We start from the raw sequence: 23,075 nt of genomic DNA, 5'->3' as shown, positions 1-23,075 counted from the left end.
ATGTGAGTTGAAAGAATGAATATGCACGAAGCCTTTAGACCACAGCTGCTATCTGTTAAGAGAATAAAAATAACTCAACCACATAAATATCATGACATAAGAGAAACAAATGTAGAATACGATGTCAAAAGTTAATGAAAAATAAAACCAGGTAAGGGAATAGAAAATGAGAGACGGGAGCCCTGGGGAATTTATTATATAGAATATTCAGGGAAGTCTCTCTGAGAAAATGACATTTGAGCAGAGACCAAATGAAGGGAAGAAATACCTCATTCAATATACAAAAAAAAATTCCATTTCAGGTGGATTAAAGACCCCAAACAAGATGCTTATTATAAACCTACCAGACTGGCAAAAAGTCAAAAGTCTGACAATAGCAGATGTTGGTGAGGTTACGGAGCAAGGGAACTTGCAGACATGTTGGTGGGGACGTCAAGTGGGACAACCCATTTGGAAACTGGTTTTGCGTTACAAAGAAAAGTTGAAAATGCACCCTTCTTGGGATGCAGAAATTGTACTCCCAGGCATTTACCCAAGAAAACTCATGCATATGTGCCTCAGGATACATGAATAATCATATTCCCATCAGTATTACTCCAAACCTGGAAACAACCCAAATCTCCATCAGTAATAGAAAGATAGGCCAGGTGTGGTGGCTCATGCCTGGAATCTCAGGACTTTGGGAGACTGAGGTCGGCAGATCACCTGAGGTCAGGAGTTGGAGACCAGCCTGGCCAACGTGGCAAAACGTGGCAAAACCCTGTCTCTACTAAAAATACAAAAAATCAGCCAGGTGTGGTGGCATGCACCTGTAGTCCCAGCTACTCAGGAGGCTGAGGCATGAGAATCGCTTGAACCTGGGAGGCAGAGGTTGCAGTGAGCAGAGATCACGCCACTGCACTCCAGCCTGGGAGACAGAGTGAGACTCCCTCTAAAAAAAAAAAAAAAGACAAAGCTATAGAATATCTAACATCCATTTACCTAGCACCAACTTTATCAAGTGATGACATTATGCCATATTTGTTTCTTGCCCTTAAAAAATTATAAACATATTTCTAAAGGCGTCTGTCCCTGCTTTCTCCACCCAGAAGCAACTACTATAATAAATTAATGCTTATTATTCCTGTAAATTTTTATACCCTTAACATGCATTTCAATATCTATACAAATTATATAGTATTATTTTATAGATTTGAAAGTTTTAAATAAATGCTATTATATCATACATGTATTTCTGCAACTTGTTTTCTTAATAATTATGTTCACTTCTAGCTAATTCTGACCAACTAGGCAAGTGTGTATCAGACACTCTATAAGTCCTGGTGAAAAGGTGAACTTGGGTTTGGGAATAGCAGTTGCTCCACTCTGGCTGAGCAGGTGAACTCCCACACTATATACATTGTGTTTTTTGTTTTTAACTTTTTATTACAAAAAATCTCAAATATGTAGTAGTGTAGGCAGCACAGTGTAAAGGACCATATGTAATGATCAGCCAAACTCAGTGTTGAACAATGATGAGCAGTCTTGTCTGATTTGTACCCTTGCCAAGTTCCCCCCAGTCCAGATAATCTTCTAGCAAATCGCAGACACTACTTGTTTCTTATCTGTAATTTTTGGCCCCAAGATGGCCCCTACAGATCCTCACCTCCTGGTACACATGCCCTCCTGTATTGTCCTCCCACAGTGAATTGGGGATGGTCTATGAAACTAGTACAATATGGTAGAAACGTTGGTTTCTGACTTCCAAGGCTGAATTATAAAAGACATTGTGGTTTCCTCATTGGTCCCTTGGATTGCTCCCTGTAGGAGATAAGGGGTGCAGAGAGTAAATTTCCAGGCAGTGAGAATAGCAAGGCCAATGTTCCTGAGGGCTGGATGGCTGGAGCATGTGGGTAAAGAGGAGAGCAGTTTAAAATGGAGCTGGAGAGAGATGCCTTATTTGGACATGGTCTGATCAGTTGCCCACCTATAACTGACTGAAGCTCTGCTGCTGTGATTGGCTGAGACTTCTGTTATAAAAGTATACTCCTAAGTTAGGCTTTCAGTTAGTTTATGTGCCAAGTTAGGTTGCAGTTCCTTACGTAAGAACTCAAGCATAGAGGCGTCCTCAGACTAAATTTAGTTCAATGTAGCCCTTTAAAGAAATAATTTTGACTGGGTGCACTGGCTCACACCTGTAATCCCAGCACTTTGGGAGGCCAAGGGGGGCGGATCACAAGGTCAGGAGTTCGAGACCAGCCTGGCCAATACAGTGAAACCCCGTCTCTACTAAAAATACAAAAATTAGCTGGGCATGGTGGCAGGAGCCTGTAATCCTAGCTACTCAGGAGGCTGAGGCAGGAGAATCGCTTAAACCCAGGAGGCAGAGGATGCAGTGAACCAAGATCCCACCACTACACTCCAGCCTGGGCGACAGAGCTAGACTCCATCTCAAAAGAAAAAAAAAAAGAGAAAGAATTTTATGGCATAAGAAACACCCACATACACCTTATAAGTCACTAAATGAGGCCCTGAGAGAGTTGTCCATGACACCATAGCAAGGCACAACATAGTTTGTTTACTCCCACGGTTGTGCTATTTCCAGGACAACATAAAGCGCTTTCTCCGCTTAGCCCCACTACCAACATGGGGACATATGGGGGTTGGAGGGCTCTTCAAAGGCATGACAGCTGAGGATAGGGAGAGAGGGGGATCTAAGAGGTTCACCAGGGGCTCAGGGGTGAAGGATTCATCCCTGGGAGCAGTTTAGCAGCCCAGATAACATGGAAAACACCAGAACTGACCTGTCACATCTGGGGAACTTCCAGAAAGGAGTGGGAATATGAAATCCCCTTGGATCATCCAAGGTCAGTTCATAAAAATACTACACTCTGTGCTCTATAAAAGAAAGGATACAGCAATACTCATGTTACTTGTCAATCTAGATATTATACAACATACATATGAACATAAGGTACATATTTTTAAGTGCTAAGTGCCCTCTGCTGCTGGAAGATAAAAATGCACAAAATGGCTCACAATTTCATTCTCCAGATCTGTGCAAAGTAGAATCACAGCACCAAGGAGCTGAAAGACACAGGAATCTTCTAGTGTGGGTCATAAAGTCCCTAGGGGAAGCTTGCAGGGGCTGGATAGGTGCTTTAAATGTGGGGTGTAAGGATTCACAGAGGCAGGGCTGTGAAGACATAGAGAGTACGTTCTATCTCCTGGGATATTCAAAGTTTAAAATAATTTTTAATGTTATTTACTTTCAAAAATAAGATTCTTATGGTACAGAGTTCAAAGTGTACATACAAAAAAAGATACATTAAAAAATAAACCGGCCGGGCATGGTGGCTCACGCCTGTAATCCCAGAACTTTGGGAGGCCAAGGCGGGTGGATCATCTGAGGTCAGGAGTTCAAGACCAGCCTGGCCAATATAGCGAAACCTTGTCTCTACTAAAAATACAAAAATTAGCCAGGCATGGTGGCTCACTCCTATAGTCCCAGCTATTCGGGAGGCTGAGGCAGGAGAATCGTTTGAACCCAGAAAGTGGAGGTTGCAGTGAGCCTAGATCACACCACTGCACTCCATCCTGGGCGACAGAGTGAAATGCTCTCTCAAAAATAAATAAATAAACCTTCCTCTCACTCCTGTTACCTAGCCAAGTCCTCCTCTCTGGATGCAAACAAGGTGTCCTTCAAGACATAGACTCTACCTATAAAAAGTATTTTTACACAAATGATAGTGAAACCACATTTGCAAAATTATGACAGTAAGAAACATCTGACATAGCTGATTCCATCTTGCTTCTAACTTCCAAGCTATCCTTGTTTATTCTTGAGCATAGGCCAAGCTGGCTCTGGGAGTAATGTAGTTTATAATTTAACCTTAAAGCAAAGATGATAGTGTTCCTTCTGCAAACTACCCCCTCCTTTTCTGGAGACTAAAACTACCTTTTAAAAACTAACAAAAGGCTGGCCAGGCGCAGTGGCTAACACCTGTAATCCCAGCACTCTGGGAGGCCGAAGTGGGAGTATCACTTGAGGCCAGAGTTGGAGACTAGCCTGGGCAACCTGGCGAAAACCCACCTCCACTAAAAATACAAAAATTAGTCAGGTGTAGCAGTGGGCGCCTGTAGTCCCAGGTACTCAGGAGGTTGATGCAGGAGAATTGTTTGAACCCAGGAGGCAGCGGTTGCAGTGAGCTGAGACCGCACCGCTGTATTCGCTGGAGCAACAGAGCGAGACCTTGTCTCAAGAAAGCAAAACAAAACAACAATAATTGAAAACAAAACAAAACAAAACAAAACTAATGAAAGGCTACAAGATTAGTATTATGGGAGGGGCTTACATCTGCTAAGATTTAAGTGTAGTTAAACTATAACTAGCCATTGTTCTGGAGGTCACAAGATTAGTAACCTCCCCATTTGCTCCTGTAGACAACACCACTATTGTTAAAATCTAAAATGTTGATGGCATTTTTCAGACCCTGAATTCTGATGAACCAGCTGGTGGTATTGTAGTCTCACCAACGCACCACAGTGTGGCGATCTCTCTTGTGAGGTATCACCCGGAGTTCTTTACCTCGCGTCCAAGATGATTAAGAAGTGCAGACACAAGGGTGAGGTGGGAGCAAAAGTTTAATAAGTGAAAGATGAAAGCTGTCCGCCAGCAGACAGGGAAGCCTGAATGGGTTGCCCACTATGAGGCTGGGGTCCAGGGTTTTTGTAAACTGGGAAGGGGAAGGAATGTGCTTAGTCTGTGGGCTGTCTTGGAGAAAGTGATTCAGCTTGGCCCGAGGACCTTGGCCTCGAACCAATCAGGGGCTGAAGTGATGATTCACAGAGGCCAGTCTCACAATCTGAAAAGGAAAGGAAAGTGCCCACCAGAACCCATCGGAGCCCACTGTGTTCGTGCCCAAAAAAGGAGAAGAAACTTTTTCCCAGGAGCCCACTGATTATAAAAAGGACAAAGGCATTTCTATGTCAGGTCTTGTCTCCTTATGAGTGAACTGGAGGTTTGTGCAAGTTTTTATCTGAATGGCTGGAGGTTCTTCTATCTGTGCAGCCTTGGGCGTGTCTCCAGGCACAACTCCCTGTGCTAGTTCCCTTATTGTTGCTTGCAGCTTGATTTTTTTCCCAGGCTGCTTTTTCTGTTATGTGGGGATGAAGCACTAACCTGTGGGTTGGGGGCTCTCTGGGGACCCTTCCCTTGCTATCTACCTAAGGCAAGCTGGCTAACTCCTCTCAGTGCCACCTGGACCTGTAACCCATACCAAGAAACTGGCTCAACTGGTCTTGTGATCCATCCAGGAAATGACTCAGTACAAGAAGATAGTTTGGACCCTTATTAAAATTTCATCCCCAACCCAACCAGTTAACATCCTCCATTCCCTAGACCCCAGGCCACCAGGCTATCCTTAAGAAACCCTCACCTCCAAATTTTCAGGGAGACAGATTTCAAGTAATAAGCTCCCATCTTCCACTTGGCTAGCCTTGTGTTAATTAAACTCTTTCTCTACTGCAATACTGCTGTCTCAGTAAATCTGTGCAGTGCGCAAGAAGAACCCGTCAGGCAATTACAAAATCACACTATATACACCATTATTTTCCTTTTGTTTTTTTTTCTAATTTAACATATACTCTTGAGATCTTAGAGTTTTTTCATATCTTTGCATAAGAGATCCTGTTTCTTTTAAAAACAGCCACATAATATTCCACTGGATGAAGGTATCAAGAGTTTTAAATCAATGAACATTTAACTTGTTATTTGTTGTTATCAGCAACACTGTAATTAATAACTTCATATATGTCATTTTGCATAAGTGTGAGTATATCTGTAGGGTAATTTCCTAAAAGTGGAACTACCTTCTTAAAGGTATGTATTTTTTGAAAATTGTTTTAAGTATAACATGATATATGTAAAGAACTGTCAAGTACAGTGTTGGATGGATTTTTACATATAATCAATACCAATGTTAAGATGTAGAATACTATGAGCACCTCCATCTTGACCACTCCCAGTCAATATCTGCCCTCCCAAAAGATAACTGATACTATAACTTCTTCTTTTTTTTTTTAAATTTTATTTTTTTGAGAGAGGGTCTCACTCCATCACCCAGGCTGGAGTGCAGTGTCACAATCACAGCTCACTGCAACCTCAAACTCTTGGGCTCAAGCAATCCTCCTCCCTCAATCTCCTGAGTAGCTAGCTGTACAGGCAGCACACATCACCACTCCTGGTTAATTAATTTTTTTTTTTGTAGAGATGGGGTCTTCCTACATTGCTCAGGCTGTTCTCGAACTCCCAGGCTCAAGTGATCCTCCCACCTCAGCCTCCCACAGTGTTGGGATTACGGGCATCAGCCACCATGCCTGGCCTGATTATGACTTCTGTAACCACAAATTCACATTGCCTGTTCTTGACCTGCAGAGAAATAGAATTACAGTCTTTTTGGACTGGCTTCTTTTAAGTCAAAATTATGCCTATGAGTTTTATCTATGATGTTGTAGTTTCTTGTTTTTCATTGGTATGAAGTACCGTGTTGTACAGCTATACCATAATTTTGTAATCCATTCACCAGTTTATTAGCATTTGGGCTGTTTCCAGTTTGCATTATTATTAATAAAGCTGCTTTGAACATTCTTGTAAACAAATGTCTTTGGGTAGATACTTGCATTCATTTCTCCTGAGCAGAATTACTGACTCATGGGGTAAATCTATGCTAGGTCATACAGTAGGCCTCTGTTTAATTTTAGTAGATATAGCTAATGTTTTCCAAAGTGTTCCTATCACTTACACTCCTCTCAGAAATGTATGCCTGTTCCAGTGGCCCTATGTCCTCATCGGTACCTGGAATTTTCTATCTTTTTACATTTTAGCCATTCTGGTGGGTATGCAAATGTATTTCATTATAATTTTAATTCACATTTCTCTGATGACTAATAATGTTGAACACCTTTTCATGTGCTTTTGGATATTTTCTCTTGCAAAGTGTTTATTTATTAGCTCATTCTTATTAGGTGGATTTTTTTTTAAATTTTGATTTGTAAGAGTGCATTATATTCCAGATATAAGTCCTTCATCAAATATATGTGTTGTAAATGCCTTCTTCCAATCTGTGGCTTTCCTTTCATTCTTTTAATTTTTATGAACAGAAATTCTTAATTTTGGCCAGACACTGTGGCACACAACTATAGTCCCAGCATTTTGGGAGGCCAAGGTGGGTGGATTGCTTGAGCTCAGTAGTTCAAGACAAGCCTGGTTAATATGGTGAAACCCTGTCTCTAAAAAAAAATGTTAAAATTAGCCAGGCATGGTAGCATGTGCCTGTAGTCCTAGCTACTTGGGAGGCTGAGGTGGGAGGATCACTTGAGCCCAGGAGGTTGAGGCTGCAGTGAGCCAAGATTGCACCACTGCACTCCAGCCTGAGCAACAGAGTGAAATTAAACACTGTGCTGTGACCAAAACAAAACAAACAAAATGAAAGCAATTAATTGAGGCTGCAGACTTGTAATCTCTAATTCTAGTTCAGTATCTCCATTTAATAAATGATGCCTGGGAAGAGAAGCGGTTTGCTCAAGTTCCCATAGCTAGAAACTAGAGAATCACGATTAGAACCAAGGTTTTCCTACTTTCTAGACTAGACATAATTCCAGTTGAGTACAGTCTTTTTTCCCAATAATAAAATCGAGAGTCAGAAAGATTAAGTTACTTGAGGGTAATTAACAGTCAAATAAAAACCAGTTTATCTGATTTCTGCCTCTTTTCCATGCTATCTCAATTTACTAAACATTATTATTCATTCATTATTCAATATGTAGGAGTATCTTCTTGTGCCATGTCCTTCGCTGGGTTCTGTTGAAACAGTCATAGACAAGACAGACACTGTCCCTGCTCTCCCTCATATAATTAGAATTGTGTAAATGTTATGAAGAAGTATAGGGTAGAAGAAAGAGTATATTAGTTGTGATGCCAGTTAAGTGGGAGACTCAGAAGGGGAGTCACTCCCAAAAAGAAGCTTATGTTTCCATTGCTGGCAGAGGGAAACACTCTGAGATATTAGTTTAAGTGCTTTTTAGGTAGCCTCAACTCACTGGGGGCACTGACAGGAAATGGTTTAATTTCTTCCAATAATTCTTAAAGATATTTATATAAATTCCCATTTTTTCCTCTGAGCCATAGTTTCCTTGATGACAGCTTGCTTGCTTCCGTAATTTTCAGCCCCTTTTAGTATTTAGAACAGACTTGTTTCAGTATTTAACACTCTGCTCTGTTTAATTTCTTTATGCAGATTTGAATTACCACCTGGTGTCATTTCCTTTCAGGTTGAATGATTTTCTTTATTATTTCATATACGGCAACTCTTATGGGACTAGCCACAACTTCTCTCAGTGTCTGTTTATCTGGGAATGTCTCTATCTAGCCTTCATTTTTGAAGAATAGTTTTGCTGGAAATAGAATCCTTGGTTGACAGGTTTTTTTCCCCCTTTAGGATTTTACATATGTTATCCTACTGCCTTCTTCCTCCATTGTTTCTGATATGAAGTCAGCTGTTATTCTTGTCCCTCTATCTTTGATGAGTCATTTTCCTCCTACAGTTTCTAAGATTTTCTTTCTTTCAACAGCTTGACTGTTATGTGCCAGGTTGAATGTCTTTGTGTTTGTCCTATTTGAAGATCATTGAGCTTCCTAGATGTACAGATAAATGTTTTCATCACACTTGGAAAGTTTTTGGCCATTTCTTCCTCAAATATCCCCCCTCCTCCCAATCCTTCTCTCTTCAAATTCCTATTATATACATATTGGTATATTTGATGATGCCACACAGATCTCTGAGAATCACCTCATTTTTTATTCTTTTTTCTTTATATTGATTGGACAAATTCTATTATCTTCAAGTTTTCTAATTCTCTCTTCAGCCCACTCAAATTTGCATTGAGCTCCTCTAGTTAAGTTTTTTATTTTTTACTTATTGTACTTTTCAATTCTAGAATTCCGTTGATATTTTTAAAAACAATCCCTATCTCTTTACTGATATTCCCTACTTTATGAAGCGTTGTTGTAATTTTTTTGTTTTTGTTTTTGGTTTGTTTGAGCCTGGGTCTCACTATGTTCCCTAGGCTGGTCTCGAACTCCTGAGTCCAAGTAATCCTCCTGCCTTGGCCTCCCAAAGTGCTGGGATTACAGGTGTGAGCTGCCACAGCTGGTTGTCATATTTTCACTTAGCTCTTTGAACATATTTTTTTTTCTCTCTCTCTCTCTTTTTTTTTAATAGAGTAGATGCACTGTGTGAGACTTGATCTCATGTTTGAGTAACTTCCTTGAAGTCCTTATATGCTAAGTCCAACGCTAAGTCCAACATCTCACAACGTTTATATTGATTTTCACCTCTGTGTATGGTCACATTTTTCTGTTCATTTGCATGTCTGCTTTTTTTTAATTGAAAACTGGACAGTTTAGATAATATAGCAACTCTCGTGTTTTGATGTGCCCCTCAGAGGGTGTTTTTTGTTGTTTTACTTATACATTTGTTTTGTGACTTGCCTGGACTAATTCTGCAGAGTTTATCTTCCATAGCGTGTTGACAGTGATGTTTCTGCTCAGTTTTTTTTTCCCTCTTTTATGTTTATTTCTAAGGCTGGTTTTTTAACGTTTTCGCCAAAGTCAAGATAGCTTAGAATTTAGTCAATGATTGATCAGATGTGGTAATTAGACACCTCAAGCCAGTGAGACTTCTACCCTTTCTTGATGGAGCTGTGTCATCTAAATGGGTTGAAGAACATTCAAAATTCAGGCAATTTACAAGACTGCTCTGGCTTTTGTTTTGCTGAGTTTTCTTGTGTCTCCTCTGCATCTTCTGCAAGGCTTCCCTGGCTTTTGTTCTCCTGTGTCTCCTCTGCCTCTGTGCAAGGCTTCATGTTCCGTCAGGGTCCAGTAGATGACTGGGGCTTTTGCCAGACTCTCCTGAACTGACACAGCCTTCCAGACCATAAGCACATCACCAAAGCCCACCATGCCTATCTGATTCCCTGGATCTCACTGCTGAACTTCCAGCAGGCTTTCTAACCAGTTGTTTGCTCAACCAGTCTTGCAGCCCAGGTAATTGTGATGTTGGCATTCCCAATCAACCTTTCTCCTTGGCCATGTTTTTCTGGCACCACTCCTTACCAAGTCAGCCTCCTCTGGCAGCAAAGCTGCTGGTTTTCACATCTACTCAGCCCTGATAGAATGATTCCCATGGAACTGGAGGAGAGGGATTGGGAATTTCCCCATGGTAACGTGTCACAGACTCACTGTTGTTACCCAAGGTTTAATAGTTTTTTCTTGAATAAATGCTTTTTAATTTATGTTATGCCAGTGGTGGATTTCCAGGAATTTGAAATGGTTGTTTTTCACAATTGTGTCCAATTTCATCGTTGTTTTTTGGGGAAGATAATTTGCTGAATTCCTTACTCTGCCATTCTAGAAGTCACAATAAAGCCCCATTTGTTTAAAACTTCATCCTTAAGCTCTACTCAAAGTTCCTCTCCCTGATCTCTGGAGCAGACTAGCTTGGTTGCACTACAGTACTAGAGGCTTCCTTCTTCCCCTTTCTTTTCTAGGCGTTAGTTCTGCTGGTGGCATTAGGGCAGGGAGGAGGCAGGAAGAAAAGGGCAAATTTTCTAACCCATTGGGCAAGGTTGTAGCCTCTCTCTGTTGTGCTGTTTCTCTGGCTAATCCACCCTGGCCCCAACAATGTATGCATGGCAGGCATCTATATGCTGACCTCTTAGGGGGTATATGTGGGAATTCTTGAAACACTCTTTTTTGGGGCCTGCCCATTGCCATTTTTTGGAATATCTGAATTAAGTCTAAAATCCACATTCAATAATTCAAATACTCAGGACCCACTATGTGCACAGGATCAGGCTAATTTGGCCCTAATGACAAGCCTACAACATGGTCCCTAGTCTTCATCTTTAACTTGAGGAAAGTAAGGCTCAAACAGGTTAAGGGCTCAGCACAGTGGCTCATGCCTGTAATCTCAGCACTTTGAGTGGCTGATCAGGCAGATTACTTGAGGTCAGGAGTTTGAGACTAGCCTGGCCAACATGGTGAAACCCTGTCTCTACTAAAAATACAAAAAAATTAGCCGGGCATGGTGGCACACGCCTCTAGTCCCAGCTACTCAAGGGGCTGAGGCAGGAGAAACACTTGAACCCGGAAGGTGGAGGTTGCAGTGAGCCGAGATCCCGCCACTGCACTCCAGGATAGGCGACAGAGCAAGGCTCCATTTCAAAAAACCAACCACACAAACAAAAAAATCCCCCCAAAAAACGGGTTAAGTAATTTGTCTAAGATCATCAGTCCTAATAAGGAGTCCACATTACTCCAAAGCCTGTGCCCTTAGACTCAAAGTTTTGTCTCCCTATTAAATATTGGGAGTAATTACAGCTCCTGCTTTTCTTCCTCTCAGGTCAGGTTTAGTCCAATACAGTGGAAGATTGGTTCCTCCTCAACTTCTTTCATTCTCATCCCTTTGACAATTAAAACATTGTTTCTAGAGTCACACAGACCCAAGTTTGAATCCCAATTGTTCTACTTTTGCTTCTATGTGACCATGGGCAAGTAACTAAACCTCATTGAATCTCAGTGCCTTCATCTGTAAAATGGGATAATATATTAATAGTAGTCTGATTTTATTAGGTAGGGCTGTGTAAGAAACAATCCTAAATCTCAGTGGCTTATAACAGCAAAAGTTGGTATTTCACTCATGTGAAATCTCAGATGTGAGCTGCTTCACATCCCCTTTTTCTTCCAGGACCAAGGCTGAAAGAGCAGCCCATCTGACACAGACTTTTCTCATGAAAGGAAACATTTCTCTGGTTGAAATACGTAATAACTCTTAATGCTTCTGCTCAGAAAGACCCCCTGCTCCTATTTCACTGGCCAAAAGAAGATCATACGATCAAGCCTGACATCAGTGAGGCTGGAAAAAATGCTCCTCCTACAGGACGCACTGCAGTTACATGGCAACAGGCGATGATGTATAATCCTTAACTGGAAAAGCAACTTAATATGAACAACAATACCACCTACCAGAGAATAATAGTACCTTCCTGATGAATGTGAGATTAAAATGAGGTGAGACACATGCAATGCTTAACACAGTATTCTACGCTTAATAAAAGGTTTGATAAATGTTAGATGCCATTATTATGATTATTACCTCCTGGTGCTGAAAAATTTTCTCTTCACTTGTACTGGGCTAAACCTCACCTGAGAGGAAGAAAAGCAGGAGCTGTAATTACTTCCAATATTTAATTTGGAGACAATAAAACTTTGAGTCTACGGGGCACAGGCTTTGGAGTAATGTGGACTCCTTATTAGGACAGATGGTCTTAGACAAATTACTTAAAACTGTTTGAGCCTTACTTTCCTCAACTCAAAGATTTGAGACTTGGAACTGTATTGCAGGCTTGTCATTAGGGCCAAATTAGCCCAATCCTGTACACATAGTGGGTGCTGAGTATTTGAATTATTGAATGTGGATTTTAGACTTATTTCAGATAGTCAATGAACTGCACGCATAACTTAACCACAGTACTACCTTTTCCATCCTTTGGGTCTCAGCTCAAATATCATCTCCTCAGAGAGACTTTCCCTGACCACCTGATTTAAAGTACCTCCCGTGCCTCCAGTCATTTTTCCCCGTTTTCTTGTCATTACAGCTCTGGTAACGCCCTGAAATTGTCTTGTCCATTCACTGTTATGTAGTATCTGTCTCTGCCACTAGAAAGTAAGCGCTATGCAATCCGGATCATGTTTTCTTATTTCCACCTTCTGCCGTTGGCCTCTGGCATTTCTCTTCTGTAAAACTTACGGGAGATGGTGAGTAAAGGGAGAACCCACGTGACCCGCAGCGACGTCCCGCCCTTTGTGGGTGTGGCCTTTCATGTTGCGCCGGCCGCGTGCGGGCCGTCCACCGCGGGAGGACAGCCACGTCACACGCACGCAGGCCCTGCGCCGCGCCTGGTCTCGCCACGGGCGGAAAAGGGGCGTGGCCATGCGCAAGGACCCCGTAGCCACCGGCGCCACCGCCTGAATCGCCTGCAGGTGGCTGTTCTCGGCTCCCTGCCGTGCAGGCATCTCGAAAGCCACTCTGTTTTGGGGTCCTCGCGCCCCTTCCACGTCTCCCGGAAGCGGTAGCACGGCCCCGGCGGGTCGGGGAGAAGGTTTACTCTGCTTGGGCCCCCTCCGGGCCAGCTGCCGAGGGGGCGCGGCCCAGGACGGCGACTAGGCCGTGGTGCAACCTTTCCGGAGTCCTCAGGTGAGGCGGAGGCGAGGGCCCACTGGACGAGACGGGGGTGTTAACGGTCCTAGGAGCGGGGGCACCGTCTCTTCAGCGGAGACCCTGGTCTCTCCGTCTTCTTTCGGGTGGCGCTCGTCTTCGCTCTGTTAGGGGCGGAGGAGGGTAGCTGGAGAGACCCCATGGGCTTCAGCCGACGTTGTTTACCGCCCTCCTCTGTCTTCTTTCTTCCTGACCCCTGCCTGGCCTGGCCGTTCTTCCCGCACGGAACGAGATGGGTGGGGAGCGGAGTGGGGGGTCTCTGCTCGCTTACCTGAGATCCACAGACTGAAGACCCCAGGGCACTACCGACTGGGCCTACCCAACTGAACTGCAGCCTCCCTCGCTCTGTGCTGACGCCTGTCCTTCGAAGCAGGCCCTGCCACCGCCCTCTGCAGATCCATCCCCATCCCACGCACTCTCTCTGCCCCTGGGCAGTGCCTGGGGAATTGACGGGTGCCTCTGAAGTCCTTTGTGTCTTTGAGATGTTTGTCAATGGAGCAAGTGCCCAGGGCCCATCTAAGTATTTAATTGGGTAATCAACATTTTTAATTGCAACTTTAGTAGCAATTTAATAGTATGTTTTAAAGCCCAGTTAATTTTAAAATGAGAGGCAAGGTAGAAAGAATTAATGAGTGTGTTTTGATTTTTTTATTACTTTTTTTTGTAGAGACAGGGTCTTGCCACATTGCCCAGGCTGGTCTCAAACTCCTGGCCTCAAGTGGTCCTCCCGCTTGGCATCCCAGTGTGTTGGGATTACAGGCGTGAGCCACAGTGCCTGGCCTGTATGGTGTTCTGTATGTTACAGAGCATTTCATCTCCATTTTCATTTGGTTTTTTTATAAACTCCGAAAGACATAGGCATGTAATAGTCACATATGTAAAGAACAGATTTAAAGGATGAGTTTCTTCTGGAGGTTTTTTAGATTTTGAGCTATATGGTATAGGGAGGCAAGGGTTAAAAGGTGGGTTTGGCACTAGGATGACTTAGACTTGAGTATCTGAGCTGCTATCTAAACTCGGGGATCTTTCTCAACCCTTTCCACATTTGCTTTTAAAAAAGGATATTGCTGTTTACCTCATAATGTGACTGTGAAAATTGCATATGATGAAAGATACATGTGTACCTGTGTACAGCATCTGTCATATAAAAATTCCACTCAGCAGTATTTATGAGTGCCTACTGTGTGCTAGACTCTGAGAATTCATTGGTGAGCAAAGCAGACATAATCTCTATCCAACCACTGCCCCCCTTTCCGCAAGAACAAGAGACATGTTAAAAAAAAATACATAGTTATAACACATGAAGGGCTGTGAGGCAAAAGAATAGGGTATGTACAGATAATGATTGACCTAACTTAGATGGAAAGGAGAACTCTGAAGCAGATGACATTTGAGTAAACACCAAGAACAAGAAAGTTAACCGTGAAAGAGTTATTGGCAAAAGGAACAACATGCACATTCTAGAAGTGGTTGTGGACTTTATTATAGAGCCCTTCTATATCTGTATCTTCATCATTACTTTGATGTATTGTGGCACACAGTAAGTACTCAAATATATGTATGGAATGAGTGGTTATGCGGTTTTGGTTTTTATTCTGAACTTCATGTGCACGTGGTAGGTATTGAGTATTTGAATTATTGAGCATGTACTTTAGACAAATTATATGCACGCCTAAATTATATGTAATAGTGCCGCAGTTTAACATTAAGATAGCTTTTGTATTTAACGGAAAAGTTTTTTCAAGTTTTAGCACTTTAAAACAAACTTCAGTGAATTTTATTTTTATTTGGTTGTACTGGAATTTTGCCATATTGGTTATTTGCTAATTTGCTGCTGTAGCAAAGTACCACAGACTGATTGGCTCGGCTAACAGAAATGTATTTTCTCTTGGTTCTGAAGGCTTGAAGTCCAAAATGAAGGTATTAGCAGAGTTGGTTTCTTCTGAGGCCTACTTCTTTTGCTTGCAGATGTCTGCCTTCTCCCTGTGTCCTTTCTGTATGTCTGTGTTGAAATTTCCTCCACTTGGAAGGACATGCCAGTTATATTTGGTTAGGGCCCACCCTAATGACTCATTTTAATTATCCCTTTAGAGACCCTATCTCCAAAAACAGTCACATTCTGAGGTCTGGGGGTTAGGACTCAAATAAAGGAATTTGGAGGGATGCAGTTGAGCCCATAACAGATGCTTTTCCTACATTAAGATTTGCCCTTTATTGAAATAGTAATAATAAGAACAGTAGTGGTAGTTGTAATAAGGATAATAGCAGCCACTAAAATGAGTGCTTATTATGTGCCAAACATTTTGCAAAGTGTCTTTTATATATTATTTCATCATAAAACCATCCTTTAAGGTAAGTACACTTTTCCCCCCGTTTTCTACATAAGATTTCTCAGCGTCATTTAAGTAGTTTGCTCAAGGTTACCTAGCTAGTAAAAGATAGGGTTGGGATTTCAACCCAGGACTACCTGACTGCAGAGTCTGGTGTTAACCATTTTTCATACTCTGCCATTATGCCACAATGATCATTTTATGTCCTTTTTACAGGTTTGCCAATAGGATTATCCTGCTGCCATCATGTCTTGGTTTGTTGATCTTGCTGGAAAGGCAGAAGATCTTTTAAACCGAGTTGATCAAGGGGCTGCAACAGCTCTCAGTAGGAAAGACAATACCAGCAACATATATAGCAAAAATACTGACTATACTGAGTTTCACCAGCAAAATACAGATTTGACATATCAGACTGGACCTAAAGCTACGTATATTTCATCAGCAGCTGATAACATTCGAAATCAAAAAGCCACCATCTTAGCTGGCACTGCAAATGTGAAAGTAGGATCTCGGACACCAGTAGAGGCCTCTCATCCTGTTGAAAATGCATCTGTTCCTAGGCCTTCATCCCAATTTGTGCGAAGAAAAAAGTCAGAACCTGATGATGAGCTGCTGTTTGATTTTCTTAATAGTTCACAGAAGGAGCCTACCGGGAGGGTGGAAATCAAAAAGGAAAAAGGCAAGACACCTGTCTTTCAGAGTTCTCAGACATCAAGTGTCAGTTCTGTGAACCCCAGCATAACCACCATCAAAACCACTGAAGAAAATTCTTTTGGGAGCCAAACCCACGGTAGTTAATCAGTCCTCTATTTCTTTTAGAGTTAACCAAATTGAATGTGTCATCATATGATCCAATAGTGTTTCTCATTCACTGTTATGGGATCTGTTTCCACTGGTGTAAGGGCAGACTCCCCGCAAATGTGTGGTGTAAACAAGGGAGACATCATTGACTACTATTAGTCAATAGACAGTTGTAGCAGGGACTTAATATTGTCTGGAAGGCAACTTTACCCACTCAGCATCTAACAAAGTATTTCATATTTGATTCCCCAAGACATTTTAAGATTAAAAAAAGAAAATTTTGAAATCTGAAAGAAAGCATGTCACTTTGGATCGGGGACTATCACAGTTGATATCTTTTTGTTACTAGGATTGTAAAAATGACAGGAGACTGTACTTGACGTATTTTCTGGGTTGTGTTTTTTGTATGTTTTTCCCCCCACATCCTCCACAAATAAAGCTGAGAGACTGAACTTTGATCCAAGTTGAAGAGTTGAAGGCATTGACCTGGTAGTGAAGCAAGAGCTTAGAATTCTTGTTTTCAGTTGTTTAATTCCCTGTGAGATTACCTCTACAAGTACACCTTCTTTCCTGTGAAATGAGATTAACACGGTAAATGTGGCTAATTCAGGTACCTACTAAGTGTTTTAAAATATCAATAGGCCGGGCATGGTGGCTCATGCCTGTAATCCCAGCACTTTGGGAGGCCGAGGCGGGCGGATCATGAGGTCACGAGATCGAGACCATCCTGGCTAACACAGCGAAACCCCATCTCTACTAAAAATACAAAAAATTAGCCGGGCATGGTGGCGGGCGCCTGTAATCCCAGCTACTCAGGAGGCTGAGGCAGGAGAATGGCTTGAACCCGGGAGGCGGAGCTTGCAGTGAGCCGAGATTGCACCACTGCACTCCAGCCTGGGCCACGGAGCAAGACTCCATCTCAAAAAAATAAATAAATAAATAAAATAGCAATAGGCTGGGCATGGTGGCTCACACCTGTAATCCCAGCACTTTGGAACGCTGAGGCAGGCAGATCACTCGTGCCCAGGAATTTGATACCAGCCAGAACAACATAGCAAAACCCTGTCTCTACAAAAAATACAAAAATTAACCAGGCACAGTGGCACATGCCTGTAGTCTCAGCTACTTGGGAGGCTGAGATGGGAGACTTGCTTGAGCCCAGGAGATTGAGGTTGCAGTGAGCTGAGATTGCACCACTACACTCCAACCTGGGCAACAGAATGAGACCCTGTCTCCAAAGATAAAAAAAGAAAAAAGGCAAGAAACTTGATAGTAGGTTCTTGCAGGGATTCTTTTGTTGTTTTGAGACGGTCTTGCTCTATCGCCCGGGCTTAAACGCTGTGGTGCTATCACAGATTGTGGTACTCTTGACCTCCCAGTCTCAAATGATCCTCCTGCCTCAGCCTCCCGAGTAGCTGGAACTATAGGTGCATACCACTGTGCCCAGCTGATTTTTAAAAATTATTTTTAATAGAGACAGCGTCTCACTGTGTTGCTCTGGCTGGTCTTGAGCTCAAATGATCCTCCTACTTTGGCCTCCCACAGCATTGGGATTATGGGCATGAGGTACCATGGCCTGGCCACAGGGAATTTTTGTTTGTTTGTTTGAGACAGAGTCTCACTCTGTTGCCCAGGCTGGTGTACAGTGGCCGGATCTCAGCTCACTGCAAGCTCCACCTCCTGGGTTCACACCATTTTCCTGCCTCAGCCTGCTGAGTAGCTGGGACTACAGGTGCCCGCCACCGTATCCGGCTAATTTTTCTTTGTATTTTTAGTAGAGACGGGGCTTCACTGTGTTAGCCAGGATGCTCTTGTTCTCCTGATCTCGTGATCCGCCTGCCTCAGCCTCCCGAAGTGCTGGGACTGTAGGCGTGAGCGACTGTACCTGGCCTTTTTTTAAAAAAAAACTTGAGACAGGGTCTTACTGTCACCTAGGCTAGAGTACCCTGGCACAGTCTTAGCTCACTGCAACCTCCATCTCCTGAGTTAAAGCGATTTTCCCACCTCAGCCTCCCAAGAAGCTGGGACTATAGGTGTGCACCGCCACCCTTGGCTAATTTTTGTATTTTTTGGTAGAGATGGGGTTTCCTCATGTTGACCAGGCTGGTCTTGAACTCTGGACCTCAAGCAGTCTGCCCACCTTGGCCTCCCAAAGTGCTGAGATTACAGGCGTGAGCCACCACACCCAGCCAGGGATTCTTTATAGAGTTGATTATTGATGGGAGTTTGTCATGTTCTTAGATGTTATAGCTTCTTTCATTGTCTTGGCTGTTAGTGAATAAAATCTTTCTTGTATTTTCAAGACAAAAACTTGTATAGAAGAAGAGGTTTTGGGTTGTCAAAATAGGGTCGTGCAGTAGCAGTTGATTAATATGTTCACACATTCCGAAATTTATTCTCAGCTATCTTTCAATTAATTATACAAAGAACCTACTAGGTGCAAGTATATGGAAGTGTCCAGTGGGTGAGCTAGACATGTAAACAGATAATTTACATGTGGTCTAGTAAATGTAGCAATTGAAGTATGGTCAGAGTGCTGTGGAAGTATGAAGAAGGAAGCAACTAATTGCCTAAGGTATTCAGAAAGGATTCACAGAGGGTCTGTATTTTTAGCTGGGCCTTAAAGAATGAACAGAAGTTTGTCAGGTAAAAAAAAGAACTTAGAGACAGCATTCCATGCAGAGAGAACAGACTCGTTAAGGGGCTGGTAGAGTAGAAAACGTTGTAAGAAACTTGGAAACTTTGAGTGTGAGTTGGAGGTTGATGAAAATGTAGCTAGCAAACAAAGTTGGGACCTGTTTGTGAAGGCCCTTGTGTCATACTGTTTATGTATTTAAACCCATTACTCCTGTAGATCATTGTTGAAGATTGATCCCTGAACAACCGGCTTTAGAATCACTTGTTGTTAATTTAAAAATGAATTATTGAGTACCTTCCCAGGATTCCTGAATCATATTTTCTGGGGATGGAGCCAGGGCATCTGATTTTGTTGTTGTTGTTCTGTAGGTGGTTCTTAGCCAATAAAAATTGAAAGTGACTGCCACAGCCAGTGTGATGCTAGTAGAGATCTTTAAGTCAAGAGTTGACATGGCTTATTTTTGTACTTTTAAAGAAAACAACTTGCATTTAATTATAAAGAATGGACCTAAAGGGAACCTCGTCAGGGAAATGAATTAGAAGTGGTTGTAATACACAGGAGTTATAAAAATTGTTTCTCTTGGGTAGGACCTCTCAACCTTGAGACTTGGCATTTTGGGCCAAATTAATTCACTAGTGTGGGGAGCCCTCCTGTTCTTTGTAGGATGTTCAGCAGCATCTCTGGCCTCTTCACCCATTAGATGGTGGTAGCAGCACCAATTGTGACAACCAACAATGTCTCCACAAATTGCCAAATGTTCCTTGCAGGGCAGAATCATCCCAGTTGAGAACCAGTGTCATGAGATGCCTAGAAATGTGTGGAAATGGGATTGCCGAGCTGTAGGGTTTAACAATGTTCAGCTATGCTAGTAATGCCAAAGTGGCTTTCTGCGGAGGTGGTGCCAATTTATACTCTAACCAGCTGTGTTTAAGAACTTTTGCTCCACATTCTCACCAACATTTTTTGTTTTCAATTTAACTTTTACTTTTTGCTGATCAGATTTGTTGTTGATATTCTTTATTTCCTTCATTACTAGTGTGGTTGAAGATCTTTTCAGATACTTGACTATTCAAGTTTCATTTTCTGGTAGTGCCTACTCAGATCTTTTCTAATCAATTTTTTTTCTGTTAGATTATTTGTCTTTTTTCTTCTTGACGCATAGACATTCTTGATATATTCTAAATTCTAAATTCTGTTCCTCTTCCAGTTTTACCTTGGTTTTTCCCCTCCCCTCTCTGGTATCTCAATGAATAGAAGTTCTTAATGTAGATGACTTGTGGCTTGTGTTTTTTGTGTCTTGGAAAATCTTTCCTTACATTGAGATCATAAAGATATTTTTCTGTATTGTCTTCTATAGTGTGCAATAGGCATTCAATTCCATTTTTTTTTTTTTTTTGCCATAGGGAAATCAGCTATTCTAGCATCATTTATTAGACAGAGTCTCTTGTCCCTACCAATTTGCAATACCACCTGTCTTATATATCACGTATTCATTAGTGTGTTTCTGGCCACTTAATTCTGTTTTATTGGTTTATTTGTGTACCCTTGTGCCAGTGCCACCCTGTTTTAATTAATGTAGTTTTAAGTGTCTTGATAACTGATAGGGTAGCTTCTTCCAGCTTGTGGGCTTTCGTCAGAAATGTTTTGGCTATTCTTGAACTTTTCCACTCCCATATGCATTTTAGAATTTGCTTATCAAGTTTCACAAAAACTCTGTTGGTCTTTTTATTGGGAATTCATTGCTTCTATATAGACAGTTTGGTGAGAATCAGCACTTTTGTTATATTGAGTTTTCTTATCCACTAATCAGATGTAATTTCAACATATTTTGTGCTATCTTTCATTAAAATTTTTTTGTTTTCTCCATAAAGATCTTATATACTTTATGTTAGATTTATTCCTAAGTAGTTTATATTTTTTGAAACAGTTATATGTGGTATTCCGTAAAATTTTTTGTTTTGTTATTGCTGGTGTATTTTTTGTTGTTTTTTTTTTTTTTTTTTTTTTTTTTTTTTTGAGACAGAGTCTTGCTCTATCGCCCAGGCTGGAGTGCAGTGGCCAGATCTCAGCTCACTGCAAGCTCCGCCTCCTGGGTTTACGCCATTCTCCTGCCTCAGCCTCCCGAGTAGCTGGGACTAAAGGCACCCGCCACCTCGCCCGGCTAGTTTTTTGTATTTTTTTTTTTTGAGTAGAGACGGGGTTTCACGGTGTTAGCCAGGATGGTCTCGATCTCCTGACCTCGTGATCCATCCGTCTCGGCCTCCCAATGTGCTGGGATTACAGGCTTGAGCCACCGCGCCCGGCCTTTTTTGTTGTTTTTTGTATGTACATACATAGCAATCTAGATAGCTCTTAATCTTCATGTTTTTCTGGACATAAATTTAGATTTTCAACAACACAGTTGTCTGTGTATAATGAGTTTGTTTCTTCTTAGCCCTTTTGTCTCTTAAAAAATCCTTTTCTTCATTGGCTAGGACTCAACAACCAGTTTTGTATCTTGTTCTTTGTCTTAGAGAGAATACTTTGTTTCACTAAGTATGATTTTACATTAGGTTTTTCATAGATATTTTTTATTAGGTTAGAGAAGTTTCTGTAAATATCTAGTTTGAGTTTTTATCATGTTGAATTTTAGCAATGTTTTTTCCTCTACCCCTGGAGATAATAATATAGTTTTTCTTCTTTAATATTAATATAGTATACAAATCAATTGATTTTTTGAATTGATTTTTATTTTTATTTATTTATTTTTAATAGAGATGAGGTCTTGGTATGTTACCCAGGCTGGAATGTAGCAGCTATTCACATGTATGATCATAGTGCACTGCAGCCCCAAACTCCTGGGCTCAAGTAATCCTCCCACTTCAGCCTCCCAACTTGCTGGGATACAGGTGCACAGCACTGCACCTAGCTCCAGCTCCAACTGATACTTTTAGATATAAAACCAAACTTAAGTTTCAGTTTGCTAATATTCCCTTTAGGATTTTTGCATTTATTTAGTTAATTTACTTTTTATTTATTATTATTATTTTGAGACAGGATCTCACTCTGTCGCCCAGGTTGGAGTGCAGTGGTAGGATCTCAGCTCACTGCAGCCTCAATCTCCCAGGCTCAAGCAATCCTTCTGCCTCAGCCTCAATAGTAACTGGGACTACAGTCACACACCACCATGCCTGAGTAATTTTGTTCATTTTTTGTAGAGGCAAGGTCTCACTATATTGCCAGGCTGGTCTGGAACTTCTGAGCTCGAGGGATCCTCCTGTGTTGGCCTCCCAAAGTGCTAGGATTACAGGCATGAGCCACCACACCTAACCTTTTTCATTTATTTTATAAATGAATTCGACCTGCGATATTGTTAGGTTTTAGTATTACAGTTATATTAGCCTTATCAAATGAATTGGAAAGTGTTCCTTCTTTTTCTGTTGTGTTAATTAGTTGGTGTAAGACTAAGATTATTTATTTCCTGAATGTTTGCTACAACTCTGTGCTAAAACTATCAGGACCTGGGGTATTCTTAGTGAAAGGTTTTAACTATTGATTCAGTTGGCTTTTCATTTCTTGACTCTGTTTTTGGTAAGTTACATTTTTTTTCCCAAGAATTTGTCAATGTCATATACATTTTGAGGGGTTATACTTATTTAATTTGAGGAAAACAGTGAAGGGGTCACAGCTGAAACTTTCAGCGCAACCAGACATTAGTTATTCTACCAACCCTGCAAAAACCAATGCTTGATCACGCGTACTATGTGAAGAAGATCGGTCTCTGCCATATATTGAATCCTTACCCTGTTTCTGGCACTGTGCTAAATGCCTGCTTTTTAAAACAGCTTTAATGGAGTATAATTCACATGCAATAAACTACACAATAAGTATTGTGCAATTGATAGATTTCAGTATAATGTACATTTTAAAATTTGATGGCCTAATGTTGTTTATATCTGTCCCAGAGAACCACTTTTGGTTATGCTGATCCTCTCTAGTATGTTTATTTCC

The 23,075-nt window shown here is 41.6% G+C and overlaps 1 protein-coding gene across 1 annotated transcript in view; it reads left to right on the top strand.

The window, feature by feature from the left end:
• Nucleotides 1-13,071: 13,071 nt before the first annotated feature.
• GOLGA5 (golgin A5) overlaps nt 13,072-23,075 on the top strand; it is a 46,384-nt gene continuing 36,380 nt past the window's right edge. Inside the window, exons 1-2 of the mRNA XM_011949384.1 lie at nt 13,072-13,295; nt 15,863-16,436. Of these exons, the coding sequence (XP_011804774.1) occupies nt 15,893-16,436 (544 nt within the window). The 5' untranslated portion in view covers nt 13,072-13,295; nt 15,863-15,892. The remainder of the gene's footprint in view (nt 13,296-15,862; nt 16,437-23,075) is intronic.

This window comes from Colobus angolensis, unplaced genomic scaffold (genome assembly GCF_000951035.1).
Source record: "Colobus angolensis palliatus isolate OR3802 unplaced genomic scaffold, Cang.pa_1.0 Scaffold3, whole genome shotgun sequence".
Lineage (NCBI taxonomy): Eukaryota > Metazoa > Chordata > Mammalia > Primates > Cercopithecidae > Colobus > Colobus angolensis.
The sequence above is the reverse complement of the archived record's forward strand: the minus strand, read 5'-3'. Positions and strand labels throughout refer to the sequence as shown.